The sequence below is a fragment of the Aspergillus nidulans genome, chromosome VII, assembly GCF_000011425.1.
Source record: "Aspergillus nidulans FGSC A4 chromosome VII".
Taxonomy (NCBI): domain Eukaryota; kingdom Fungi; phylum Ascomycota; class Eurotiomycetes; order Eurotiales; family Aspergillaceae; genus Aspergillus; species Aspergillus nidulans.
This window is the reverse complement of record NC_066263.1, coordinates 416174-429817: the sequence shown is the minus strand read 5'-3', so window position 1 is coordinate 429817 and position 13644 is coordinate 416174. Positions and strand designations below refer to the sequence as shown.

Genomic DNA, 13644 nt, shown 5'->3' with positions numbered 1-13644 from the left:
CTCGGAATTCGGCAGCAGCATAGAGAGATACGGCGTATAACACGGATGGTAGCAGCTGGGTTGTCCCAAGTTCCAGCTAGCACATATAAATGGGACCCCATGTACATATCCAAGTCAGGTATGCGATTTTCCCTTCCCAAATATCCTTGAAATACTAACCTGCCATGACGCGCCCAATCGTTGTCCTCGGTGCCGGCGTCCTAGGAAGACGGATCGCCGCCGTCCTGATCGCAGGCGGGCACACCGTGCACATCCGGGACCCCTCGACTCAAGCCCTCAGCGACGCGGCCTCATTCATCGACGCCCATCTTCACGAATTCACTGCCATCACACCAACGCCGCATCCCGTCCCCGGCACATACAAAGCGTTCGCCGAGATCTCCTCTGCAGTTGCAGGCGCCTGGCTTGTCATTGAGGCGGTGCCGGAAAAGCTGTCGCTGAAAATTGACACGTTTGCGGAGGTCGATCGCCATGCACCGGCTGATTGCGTTATTGCGTCGAACAGTAGCAGTTTCAAGTCCAGTTTGATGGTAGAGAAGGTGGGCGAGCAACGGAAGGAACGGGTGCTAAATGTCCATTTCACCATGCCGCCGCAAATTCGGACAGTCGAGCTAATGACGAACGGTCAAACGAGGCCCGAACTTTTTGAGAGCTTGAGTAAGATGTTGAAGGGATGCGGAATGATCCCTGTTACGGCCAGAAAGGAATCGACTGGGTAGGTGTCGGCTATATCATTCTTCTGGGTTGGACCATTGCTAACGTTCTTCATCTGCAGCTTCATCTTCAACCGTCTGTGGGCGGCAATCAAGCGTGAGATTATGCTCATCTTAGCAGAAGACGTGAGCACGCCCGAGGAAATAGACCTCTTGTGGACGAACATGTTTCAGCTGCCAACCAGCTCTCCGCCGTGCCAGTTGATGGACAAGATCGGCTTAGACACAGTTGCGTTCATTGAAGACAACTATATCCAGGAAAGGGGGCTTGACGGAAGCATGACTGTGGACTGGCTACGAAAGAGCTATATCGATCAAGGTCGACTAGGTCTGAAGAGTGAAAAAGGTGGATTGTACGGACCGTCAGCCGCCGCTGCACCTGCTGCCGCTACCAAGGCGGCACAGAGTCTGTACATTCTAGATGTCGGTTTGGGATCGAATAACAAGGTTGACCAGATCCCCACAGCCGGGAAAATCCTCTACTTTGATCAGTCTACCGGAAATATGTCACCAATCGTCACCGGCCAGTCATTGCCAGACGGGGTGGACGTATCCAAGTCCACTGGCCGCCTCTTCTGGACGAACATGGGGCGCGCCACCTCAACGCGTGACGGCTCAGTACACTCTGCGAAGCTCGACGGGTCGGATATGCAGACCCTCCTGCCCACTGGATCTGTGCATACACCAAAACAGCTAGTGGTGGATGACATGAACCGCAAGATCTACTTCTGCGACCGCGAAGGAATGGGCGTGCACCGGTGCAACTTTGACGGATCGGGCCACGAAGTCCTCATCCAGACGGGGAGCCTAGATTGCGCTGAGCATCGCAGCGACCTTACGCGCTGGTGTGTTGGTATCGCCGTCGACACCCCTCACAGGTACATCTACTGGACCCAGAAGGGCCCAAGCAAGGCAGGCCGGGGCCGGATTTTCCGTGCGGGCCTTGAGATACCTGCCGGTCAGACAGCGGAGAACAGAACAGATATTGAGTTGCTGTTGGACGGTTTACCAGAGCCGATCGATTTGGACCTGGAGGTGAAATCACAAAAGTTATACTGGACGGACCGGGGTGAGCACCCCATTGGCTGCTCGCTTAACTGTGTGGATCTATCAGGGTCAACTCAGCTCGAAAAACTCAAGTCGAATAAGGAGATCCTTGCTCGGCATTTTAATGAGCCCATCGGTTTGAGGGTTGCTGGTGATGGCACTGTGTATGTGTGTGATCTCGGTGGGAGTATATACCGGGTCAAGGACGGAGAGAAGACTTTACTGTGGCAAGACAATGCTTGCTACACGGGGATTGCCCTAGAGACCGTTTGATAGAAGGGGTTAACTCATTTGGGCTGTGCACAGGAAACGGCTCCTGCATGAATCAACGCATTGCGACCACTAAGTGTTGTCTAACTAAATGAGGTACTAAACAATATCGCAGCTAATCAAGAAATGTGTTATATTGCAAGGATCCGCTTCTCTCTATAAACAGTGTGTTCGGCGAGCCATGTCAGGACAAGCATTAATGAAATCATAAAATCTTGAAATATTTATGGCTATGTAGAGATTCCGACATTACCCACCGCTCGAGGTATGTCCCAACATGCAGAGCTCGAACGGTTCTCGTTGTAAAGAGCCAATTCTTTAAACCATGGGCTTCTAACTTATCCAGAAACTATCTATCCTCCATGGCATAAATTCCGAATTTCCGTACTCTTGCTGCTTGCCGGGCTTAGTTGAGCATTGCACGGCTAGATGGCATGCATACAGCAGTGACCTTAGCACAAGAGTATTAGCTTCGCATTAGACCAAGAATAAAGTAGCTAACTGGTCCGTGCCCTTTGTGCCATAGGTGTTGTTTGGTCCCATGTACGGGGTCGTAGAAAAAATAAGAGGTTAAATAAAAAAACGACACCTGTGAGATTCGAACTCACGCTCCCGAAGGAAATGCCTCGCTTGTATGAGAAATCATACTATAGCAGGGCATCGCGTTAACCACTCCGCCAAAGTGCCTAGGCTGTTGAAAATTTATTCTTGTGCAAGACACTATATAGACAGCCACTACCTTATTAGGCAATGGCCAAAACCAGCCGTAAGGACACTTGAGAGCGACAAAGGCTATATGCAACATTACAATGACAATTGATTCCTTGCTAGTATACTGATGTAGTTACTAGGAAAGATCATATATGGAGTCCCTTGTCATTCTCTCGTTAACTTGGCTTCTGCGTGAGTATTTTAGCCCGATCTACTACTCGCTAGTATAAATACTTGCGAGGCTCCACAGCAGCCTATAGCCTTCCGTACGCCTTGTAAAGCAGAATTCAATCTGCACCTGGCATGTTAACTCGATCTAGAAAAAGCATCATGCCACGCCTTTAATAGTACGGGCTATGGTCGCACTTCATGTTATCCGTACACATACAGAAAAAGGGACCCTGACGCACCCATGCTTCAGACTTTATACGTTTCAAAGATAGGCTAAACGTAACATAGAAGGACTGAGCCTAATTTCTACATGCTCTACTACTTCACACCAGACTCTCTGGTCTATGTGCTTACCGTATATAGCATTCACATGGCGACCCTAAGCGCAGTTAAATTTCGCTCTCATCTCTTATTGGACGGGTGCTCGAAGCATCTCGTATAGATCTCAACACGAAGGAGCCTTATGCTGTAAATAGGACATGCTAGAGCAGGGTCAGTCAAGCTCATCCATATACAGGGCTACTGCAGCATTGCAAGGCTACCGGGTTTTATAAGGGGCGCAGTCCCCGTCCGCATTTCCCAGTTCCTCGTTGTGGTTCGCAGTCGTTGCGCAAACTGTCCTCCCCGCAAGTTTTCTCCCCAGAAACCCGTTCTAAGCAATTCTCATCATGATGCCCAGAACCAGTTTTCGGGTGACAACGCTCTTTCTTGCAATCTTTTGCCCGTTAACCGCGTCAGCGGCTGTAAGCGGTTGGCGCAAAGATGTCACCATTGACGCGCCGGTGACACGATCAAGCGACGAGTTGAGAACCCTATGGAAACGCCGACGAGGAGACAGCAGTGGCAGTGACAGCGACTCTGATTCAGGCTCGAGCTCTGGAGGCTATGGCTACGACGACTCGTCGAGCTCTGGCGGCGGCGATAGCGACGAATACAACACCTGCTTTATTGCAGAGTACGTCACTTGTAAAGCACACAGCGAAGGATATATGCACTTTTACTCTGTGTGGAATTGGAAGTATGTCGACCATGAAATTCCGGGTGAAGTAGAGTAAGCTAACACCTTATAGAGAAACAAGCCTCGAAGGCGGCTATACCCCAGGGCTCCGGCACACCACTTAGCTGGGACAACAGCTCCGGCTCCTGGATCAGTCTCGACTTCTTGTGGTCCCCAGTCTCGATGATCCCGCCTACATCTCCTACCTCGGCGTCGAACCCCAAGTATTTCTCGACCTCCCCTACGACCCAGACCTGGGCCCCATCCCATTTTACATTCTCTGGAGCGTGACGTGCTTAATTCGTACTTCGCGTACAAGTACAAAGAAAAGTTCAATTGGACGAGTATTTCCTCTGAAGAAGAAAAATACGGGGAATACGTCACCCGCTGGGTATCTATTTATCGCTGCGGATTCAACACCCTTTGTGGGTGTGACGATCATCATCGGATAGCATTTTCGTTACCGCGCTCACGCAAAGGCTGGGTCTCAGCATGTCGCCATGGAACATGACTGATGGAAGCGCGATTGATATCGAGGGTGAGACGACGTTGCTGGTAAGGGGCGAGTTGTTGAATGAATCGACCAAGGCAGATCGCACGGTGCCGTACCAGGGCGAGACTGTGACGACCATGGTCATGGGGCAGTGTACAGAGACTGATGGCGTAACTTTGGGGGCGGGAGCCCACCTACAGTGACCGTCTTCAACGGCGGTTGCAGTTGCTTGGACGGCCATTATTGCGATTGGAGGGTTGGTTGGACTGGGTGTTGTCCTGCTGTAGTATTTTTTCTTCCTGTTCCGTCATAAGTGACGATGAATATATGAATTATGGCAAATGAATCTTACTGGAGCTATTCTCAGCCAGAGTCTCTTTCAGGAAGAAGTACGCGCTAGTTTTTTTTGGCGTCCTAAACGAATCAATATAGAGGTCTATAGGGGTTTGAGCATCTTGGGCATGGAATTTCATGAAAACAGCAGTCTAGAGACCTACAACTGGCTCATATACGTAGATATTGAATGGATGGAAGTTTTTATTTCAATATCAGAGATTTCCATCGACCTTACCCAATTTGATTCCTCTTTATTGGCTCTAGAGTGCCTATTCATCTAAGCCCATCTCATCAATGACGCTTGAGCGACGATAACATTCGACGGCCCCGTCTAGAGATCCAAACTGCCGCGATTAATAGAAGGACACTATCTTTCTCTTCTAAGGTAAAGCCTTGTTGAGGTTTTGGTATAATGCTGAAGATGCGCACAACCGGCGAGAACTGGCTCTACTAAGAATCCTTGGCTAAAATGTTGGGTACGTACGTTGGATATGTACCAGGCCATTTACCTGCCAAGTAACATTTATAACAGAGAGTAACGGTAATACACCCGTATGCAGTTCTAAACCTGTCAGCGAAGCCATAGCGCTGCTGTACAACCCTCCCCGACTACCCCGGCCGTAGACAACAGCCATATCCCCGCTCAGCTAGCCACGACGCGGAGTTAGCATCCCCCAAAACCGACGGCTAGACAAGGAAGTTATCCGGGCCAGTGGGAGCTACTGGTCAATTCAGCTTATCGAGGATTGCTTATACGAGGGGAAATCCGACCCAAAGCACAAGCTGAGGGGTCATCCACCCTCGTATCCGAGGAGCGACTCCCAACCATCAGCATGGAGCATCTCCCTCTCCATGCCGGCAAGAAACACTTTATTGTAGCCCCCTATGAAGCCCCTGAATCCGACTGGTTCGATATCTCCCGAGAATCCTTCCTTTCTTTTCCCTCCGCACGGCACTGGACTGAGGCTCAGCTGCACGGCGGCGACGAGACAACCAAAGACGCACACCTCGACCCCGACGGGTTCCACAGAAAAGGTAGTCCCCAGAAGGTGGAACAGTTCTTTCAGACATGGCTCTTCTTTGGCCTCGCCATCGATGTTCTCAGATTTGGTGGTGTCAGGGCCTCGGTGGAAGATTTCCTGAAACCCGCGACGCAAACGCACGCCAAAGCACGGATCGTGAACACGAGTAGGCTCCCCGGAATGCTCGTAGATTGGGAGAAGGGGATTAAAGCGAGGGGCCGGCTCATGAAGGACTGGGATACACTGAACGAGATGTTCGAGCGCGCGGGAAGCATCCTCGACCGATTCTGCAGGTTACCCAATCCTGAAGAGGATAACTCGCTGCTGCAGCAGGAGAGGCCGCGCCTTTGGCCGGTGCGGGATGAGATCGCGACGACGTTGATTGCAATGGCATGTACTCTTCGCCGCACAGCATATAACGTCTGCAGCAAGGAGATCAGCGGACTCGTCGACGGGGTCTCACCATGGCCCAAGACCGCTCGCTCGGGGATTCTGATGCGACGGCTCGAGACGAAATGGTGCGTTGCAGATATGATGACGACCCTGACACAGCTGCCTATCGATGGGCATTACTACCTTGCTGCCTCGGCCGGTCTGGAGCCAGACGAGCTGGACCACCATTCCAAGTGCGTGAGGGCCCATTGCCGGTATGAATATGACGCGAATATGTACCGGACTCGCCATGTGACGGACGATGGATGCCGCGAGGAGGTCAGGTATGGCGGACACCTCGGCCCCGAGCGCGGGCAGAGAGACTGGGTCGATGCCATGACCAAAATAATCGACAAGGACGCTATCCCAATCGCGCTTTGGAATAAGGGGATGAAGAAGCTGTGGTCGGTCGAGTATCATCTTACAGGGCGGCGGCGGCCGGACTTTGTGGCCATCTCGCATGTGTATGTTCACTCCTCTTCCCCCTTCCCTTCTGCCTCCCTTGAGATATGGAGAGAATTGATCTCAGCTTGTTAAATCTGCAGCTGGACCGACGGCAAAGGCAACCCGGACGCCAACTCCCTGCCAGAATGTCAGCTCGACCGTATCCAGCGCCTTGTCGAAGGCGTCACCTGGGAAGGCCGCTACAGAATCCCCGAGAGCGACTACGAATCAGACGGGGTAGGTTTCTGGATGGATACACTCTGCATCCCCGCCAATGACAAAGCGCGTAAAGACAAGGCGATCACTACAATGCGGCGTGTCTACTCGGAGGCCAAAGCAGTTCTCGTCCTCGACGACTGGCTGCAGGAGATCCGCTCCGACGCGCCACCCCTCGACCTTATCACGCGTATATTCCAGTCGAACTGGATCAAGAGGCTTTGGACTCACCAGGAAGGGTTCTTGCCTAAGGCGCTCTGGTTCCAGTTCAAGGATCGAGCCGTTGAGATTAACGAACTCAGGGAGGGATTCGGCGCATACGAATCCTCACTCCAGAGGCAGGGAATCCACCTCGGATTTCCCCGCGGCGCAGAAATGAGACTCGTCGGCCAATATAGCGTCCTGCAGCGCATGTTCGGTCTCACTTCTGCAACCGAGAAATGGCGCCTCTACTTCCCACTGGCCGCGGCGATGTCAGAGCGCAAGACCTCGCGGCTAGCGGACGAGACCATATGTCTTGCGACGATCGTCGACATACCCTTTGCGGACCTGCAGGAGATCCCGGCCAAGCCGGACATAGATTCGGGAGGCAAGCGGATGGCGCTGTTCCTCGAGAAGCTGGGCAAGTTCAGTACCGGGGTGATATTCAACAACTACCCGCGCCTCGACCAGCGCGGGTACCGCTGGGCGCCGAGGTCGCTACTGAACTTTCGCACCGCGAAGATCACATCTGCTGGCGCTGAGCCCGGTTTCGATATTGCGTCTTTCAACCCGAACCGTCGACCCGGCCTTCTCGCCCAATACCACGGCTTTCTCGTCAATTTTGGGCTCGGGAAGCCCTTTGCGGGCGTGGAACGCGGGTGCGCGATCCAGTGCGCCGGTTCTGCGGACTCAGGGCAAGACCTCGATGGGAAGTGGTTTCTCGTCCAGCTCCCCAGGAACAATAGTAATGTCGAGTGGCAGACCTGGCAGACCTACGCAGTCATACTATCCGAGATTCCGAAGCAGAGAGCAACAGCACCGGCGGTCGTGGCGAGTCTTCAAGAAAGACAGGAGGATGGGATCCATGTAGTCATCCATCAGAATATCGCATCCGTCTGGATGACCCAAGAGCCGCCAGAGGGAGTCAGTACTGTGCGGACGGCCCTACTGAGGAAGCGGACCAAGTGGCTGGTAGGATGATCAACCAATCAGTAAATAAATTGCAGGATTGAGGCTATTCCCAACATGGAGTAGGGTTGGGGCGGTTTTGTCATTTGGTCAAAAGATCACCAACTACAAAGCATCAGCTGTTTGTTGTATTAATACTCAGAGAGTTTACTATTTGCTCTTCTCCATACTATTCATGCCTAGTAAAATCTGGGTTAAGAAAGAGCATAGGATGGAGTAGTCTGCCAGTTGAACGAACTAGTTATCTATTTGTTCCTTGCCAGCTAGCCACGTTAATATTATCTAGGGCTTTCCCTGTCCCGTGCAACAGGCCGCAGAATACGAGCTGTGAACCCCGCATAACGTATCCCCGTATCTTTACTAGCTGTATTTATGTAACTGTCATGGTAACCGTGAGAGCCCGAGCATCTTCAGCCCAGCCCAGCTCAGCCCAGCCTCCTCGACCGCGATTTTTTCAGCTGCCGGTCAAACTGCGCGACAAGAGCGCGACAGCATGCTAGTTGTTGATATCAAAAGTGAACTATACTTCCTGGCTTGCAGATAATCTCAATTTCACACTAGCTCTGCATCTTTCATCTCTAGGCTCATTCTCGACCTCATTCCTTCACTTCCACGCCCCAGGGTCAGCCATGGCCCCCACGCTGCCACTCCCACCCCTCCAGCGCCTCCAGAATCTCGCATCCCGCACGTTTGACCCGGGTGCGACAGCAGACAGTTTTCGCGAGGAATGGTCGAATCCGTCAAATTATGCCTTTACCATTCTTCTGCTCATCGGCGGGGATCTAATCCATCGCGCTCTCGCGCAGCTTGTCGGCGGACCGATTGCGCCAGTTGCATTCTCATTTGGTGCGTCTCGATTCCAGTCCTGCGCAATAATACACCTGATATTTGCTGGATTGCTAAATGATAGCAGGATGGGTCTCCTACGCAACCTCCGCTGTGTGCTCTGCCCTCGGCGAGTACCGCCTCATGCCCGACGCAGATACAGGGTGCAGTCTTATTAACGGGAAAAACGGCTACGTCCGCGGTAACAACAGCTGGGTCCTTGGCCGGATGATGCGCGACTACGACTACTGGATGCATCCGGCGATTCGCGAAAAGACACAGAACTTGATCGACGCCCGCTGGAAATTCGACCAAGCACGCGAAGATGAGAAGTACCCTGATTCTGGCATTAAGGTGCCACGGCCGTCGCAGGCAGGATTGGTCGTCAGTGTATATAAACCAAGCAAGACGCTTCAGGCGGGCGTCCCGGGCAAGGACCTGCTCTACTGGTCTGGCATACTGTGTACGGTGCTACAGCTGGGGATTGCTAGTATCCCCGCTGGAATCAATGGGGACTGGGGTGTGCTGATGATCACTGGCGCGGCGACGGTGTTATGCTATGGAACCGGGGCCTTGACACAGTGGAAGGTCGAGAAGTGGGCTTGCCGACGGCTGGATAATCGAAACAAGAAGAATTTTGTGCTGACGAGGGGGAATGGAGCGCAGCATGCTATCGCGATCGTGTCGGATGGCGTCGGGCTCGATCTCGAGGATTTGGCGACGGGGTTCAGCATGATAGACTACCCGACTATTACTGTTGTGGCACAGCTTCTGACGATCGTGCTGGGTATTGCCTGGGTTGCGTTGCTGATCACGGCTAGCGGAATCGATACCGGGAGCTGGTATCTTATCGCCGTCGGGGGAATTGGAATGCTGCAGAATATCTTTGTTGCTGGGTGGAAGAGGACCCCGGCCGCGTATGGTGTTCCACTGGAGTTTGTGGAGGTCGTAGGGGAGGTCAAGGTTATGGGGACGCTGATGGAGCTGGAGAGGAGATACGAAAAGCTGGGGAAGAGTCTGTTGGGTACTTTCTTTCCGGGCGATCTGAGGGATAACGAAGTCAAACAGTGGGAGGAGATCAAGGAGGAGTGGAAGAGGAAGAAGGAGAGGGGAGAGGGAGCTGGAGACGACAGGAAGGGGAAGTAGACCAGTGCTACCTGTTCGATTTTGGCTAGATTGACATTCAATGTATCTTGGGTAACCTGCACTATTTCGCAAAATGCATACGTCCATTTCTAAAGAGCCTTCTGGTTATGCGTCCAGGTCTTGCCTCATAATCTCCTTTCCTCCTTCAGACTTCTGCGAATCCGGTTCGGATGGCTTGGTACCTTTTGAATATCTAGTAATGGTGGTAGAACTCCATGATCAGTCAGACGTTCCTGAAAGTGATAGAAACAGTTTCCTCGCGATCTTTAGGTATGTGTATAGTAAGCTTGATTTGTGGGGTTTACAGAGTATTAACAGAAGTGGGGGGGTGCAGGATATTAGGGCTAAAATAGTTAATATACTTCTGTCTCGCAGACATGTATTAGGCAGCGTTGAGCGAACAGCTTGTATTTAGTATCCAATAGATCTGGTACTTTATATCAATAAAGTCATCTGATTAAACTAAACAGGTACCAGGCAGTTATGCAAGGTAAGACAAGCATGTTGGGCCGGTCCTCGTTTTCGCCTAGAATATGATAGTGCATGCTTCCTTTCCCTCGATAGCGCCGCTGAAGTCTTCTGTACATATACTTTCATCAGAGTACTGGGCTCACAAAGACCCACCGGGTCGTGGTGTTAAATGCTGATGACTGTTCTTGTTAATGACGATGGCTAGTTTAGAATGCTTTATCAGGGATCGTTGACAGTCTCGACTTGGCAGAGTGGCTATCTGATATTAAGGATCAACGTAAGATTGACAGGTCTCGTAGCAAAGAATAAATTATGCCGATATTAATCAAGGGTCATCAGCCATCTCACTGACAGTATGATCTATCAAGCTTTCCACATGAGCGCTTAAAGCCTCATGACTTTTTCTCGAATCTTTGTCTATCAACCGCCCGTCTTCAGAATCATCTGAATCATCAATGTCAATCCATCGTGTCTTTTCTTCTCGTTTGGAGGACACCCTTCCGCTCGCAGCCAACAGAAGATGCTTCTTGTTGCATTTTTTTGACACATTCTCCTCAATATGTCAAAAGACTCATACCTGATCATGATGTCTATGTCTGGCACCACTGGGTATGCCGGCAGCAATGTTGGTGCAAGTGCGGGCTCAGACATTTGATGCGCTACCCTTTCATTTCGGCAAGTCCACTTGAAGCCTGCAAATTGAGGACCATGCTCAATACAGTTTGCATGCAGCCGGACGTTAATTTCAGTGACTTTAAGAGCGGTGGCACCAACCAGTTTCCATTGACACACAGGCCAGTGAGTATGATGCTCCTCCTGGCAAGATACAGAAGTCGACATTCGTCAGAACGCAGGATATGATTATCTGCTGCTGGATGAACAGGTTCTTGCATGAATGACTGTATGGTTCTCGACCACATTGCAGCATGTGGCTCTGTGGGGATCAGGCCAAATCGACCGTCCTGCAGCACTCTTTTGTGGATACCCACTATTGCTCCCCACAGCCATAAAAAGGCGAGGTGCGGGACTCAACTCATCAGCATGTAGGCGAGAATGCGGTTGTCCTTAAAACAGTTCACAACAGCAAACATGGCTTGCAGCCATGGGCTTACAATATTGCAAGCTATGCCAGGCTCGTAAAAGACACTTGACAACAGGGAACGTATCCCTCTAGTATTGCAGCTCAAGGTGAGAAGTTTGTCCAGGTAATGAGTTTCCCGTACCCAAACAAGATTAAGCTGCACATTTCATCTTGATGATCTCAGTTTATGCCTTTATTTGTACCTGAATTTTGGTCTCGGCAAAACAATGTTTTCTCCACTGTCGCGCAAGAGTGGAAGAAGTAACACGATTGACAGTGCTGCATAGGCCTGATCTACAACGTCATGCAGGGCACAGTAATCGTTTAGGAAACGAAAGGCAGTCGCAGCTAATACGGCTGTATCTGAGGGCGAATAGTGGTTTTTGCGATAGGAAAGGTCGAGGTCTGCCGGAAGAGATATTGACCAGGGAGATCGAAATTTATCTTTACCAATGGCTATGTAGGCTTCCCAGCCTTCTATTGGAGCCATAATAGCAGCCACCATCTCACTGCGTCATCGTCACCGACACCTATATTTACCATAGCAGAATCGTCTTCTTCGGGTTTGTCGCTGTCGTATGCCTTGCTATCCGTATATGCGAGTGTGGCTTTGGGCATAAGTCCAGCCCAACGCGCAGAGAAAATATAGCTCCATGGAAATACCAGCACAGTGAGGTGGGTTCTCTCGTTTTTGAACCAATTATGAAGACTCTGGCCCAGGTCTGCAGAGGCACTGATAGGAATCGAAGTTCTAATTGAGACTGGGATATGAAGATGTCGTTCCAGCGGAGGTATGTAGCAGGGCTTCTGAACTTTTCTTGCGATCTTAACCAGATTGATGACCCAGAGACAGAGATATTATCATAAGTAAGCTCCAGATCCAGGTCATCCGGGAAATAAGGCTGGTGTAGAAGTGCTTGCTGGAACTGGAAGCAGGTGTAGGGAAAGCCAGATAGCACGCCTATAAAGGCTTGACCAGATGCGGAACCCTTTTCGTACGCTGTCCGGCATCCTTCAGCGCTGGGAACAGCGCTCTCTAAAGCATTATCCTCCATGATGAACAAGTCGTGAGGGTGAGGAAGTAGAATATAGCTTGGGATTGGGTTCGCATGCTATCAGGCTGCTATCAGGTCACCTGCATTTCCGCAAGCTATATATTCGGCAGCAGTGAACGCTTAGTAACCAGACTGTCATTAACTGGTTGCCCAGTAAGCATATTTACGCTGCTTATTCACTTACTATATACAAAATATGTACAGATTGATACAAGTAAGTTAGGGTATGGGAAGAGCCGGGCCAATCTCTCGGTGCCAGGGTTCAATGCCTTGCAAGAAATTGTTGGCTAAGGGAATTTCAATGGACAGTGCGCGGTTGTGCCCGCGTTTCGTTTTTGGTTTGATTCGTAGCTAGTAAGTCAATGGGGTCGTTGCTACAAGTTTGCAAGGGTGGATTCGCGCCGCCTAAGGCTGCTCTTACGGTCGTTGTCTATGATGTCGGGAGTGCTTGCGGTACGTGGGATAGTAGGTGTAGCCTTGTTCCTCAGTAAGGATTGCCTTGCCAAACTGCCCTGCGTACCCTGGCCTCCCCAGACCGTAACGGGCCCAAATTCAATGTCTCTTTAATCTGGTAGAACTGGACCTTTCGTACTACGCCTACATAAGCTAGTTTCTTCCGTCTATCTTTCGTACGTCACACTGTCTTGCAGCCGGTTAGTTCTCATCTGCGAAGGATTGCACTGATTCAGCCGCATACAGCATGTTGATTTGTTAGTAGAAGGCTCTCGAGGGAGAATGTGTCACCTTTAACCTCTTCAACCCTATTTGAGTCATCGGATAGAAGATCCGTCGTTTCAATTCCTCCGGTACTTATCTTTCGGAGACCTTGCCATGTACTTGAGTTGTAGCAGGGCCTTTGCAGGCCTTCAAAAGGAATAGAACACATCATTGTCCTTGTCCGTTGGTAATGGAGTTGCCCGACGTCGTATCGTGACGAAGCTCAGAGACATCCAACTTCTCAATGCTAGTAAACCCATCAAGGTCAACGAAGAGTCTCCCTTAGAAACGCACGCTATCCCGCCGTTAGTCGTTGTCTTCTCTGTA

At 50.9% G+C, this 13644-nt stretch overlaps 6 protein-coding genes across 6 annotated transcripts, besides 1 other annotated feature; 4 read left to right on the top strand and 2 right to left on the bottom strand.

Moving 5' to 3' along the window:
- Positions 1-13644: part of a sequence feature (contig 1.165 538..114598(-1)) that runs on past both edges of the window.
- ANIA_08921 (uncharacterized protein) lies at positions 165-2401 on the top strand (the record flags this gene model as incomplete). Its single annotated transcript, XM_677098.1, has 5 exons — positions 165-715; positions 776-1928; positions 2146-2195; positions 2269-2295; positions 2377-2401. 5 exons carry the CDS (start codon positions 165-167, stop codon positions 2399-2401), a joined length of 1806 nt encoding a protein of 601 aa, XP_682190.1.
- On the top strand, positions 3581-4200 carry ANIA_08922 (uncharacterized protein; the record flags this gene model as incomplete). The annotated part of the gene is made up of 3 exons (XM_677099.1): positions 3581-3813; positions 3869-3930; positions 3983-4200. The coding sequence occupies 3 exons, from the start codon at positions 3581-3583 to the stop codon at positions 4198-4200; spliced, it is 513 nt and encodes a 170-aa protein (XP_682191.1).
- On the bottom strand, positions 4323-4643 carry ANIA_11634 (uncharacterized protein; the record flags this gene model as incomplete). Its single annotated transcript, XM_050612716.1, has 2 exons — positions 4323-4528; positions 4601-4643. The coding sequence occupies 2 exons, from the start codon at positions 4641-4643 to the stop codon at positions 4323-4325; spliced, it is 249 nt and encodes an 82-aa protein (XP_050468602.1).
- ANIA_08923 (uncharacterized protein) lies at positions 5572-8034 on the top strand (the record flags this gene model as incomplete). Its single annotated transcript, XM_677100.1, has 2 exons — positions 5572-6656; positions 6738-8034. The coding sequence occupies 2 exons, from the start codon at positions 5572-5574 to the stop codon at positions 8032-8034; spliced, it is 2382 nt and encodes a 793-aa protein (XP_682192.1).
- ANIA_08924 (uncharacterized protein) lies at positions 8447-10056 on the top strand. The gene is made up of 2 exons (XM_677101.2): positions 8447-8868; positions 8936-10056. The coding sequence occupies exons 1-2, from the start codon at positions 8652-8654 to the stop codon at positions 9991-9993; spliced, it is 1275 nt and encodes a 424-aa protein (XP_682193.2). The 5' UTR covers positions 8447-8651; the 3' UTR covers positions 9994-10056.
- ANIA_08925 (uncharacterized protein) lies at positions 11894-12600 on the bottom strand (the record flags this gene model as incomplete). The annotated part of the gene is made up of 3 exons (XM_677102.1): positions 11894-11989; positions 12086-12278; positions 12377-12600. The coding sequence occupies 3 exons, from the start codon at positions 12598-12600 to the stop codon at positions 11894-11896; spliced, it is 513 nt and encodes a 170-aa protein (XP_682194.1).

Bases quoted from the DNA above. Each gene is read 5' to 3' on its own strand.
- ANIA_08924 (XM_677101.2), top strand. From the start codon at position 8,652: ATGGCCCCCACGCTGCCACTCCCACCCCTCCAGCGCCTCCAGAATCTC. The intron at 8,869-8,935 runs GTGCGTCTCGAT...AAATGATAGCAG, and splicing joins GCCAGTTGCATTCTCATTTG to GATGGGTCTCCTACGCAACC.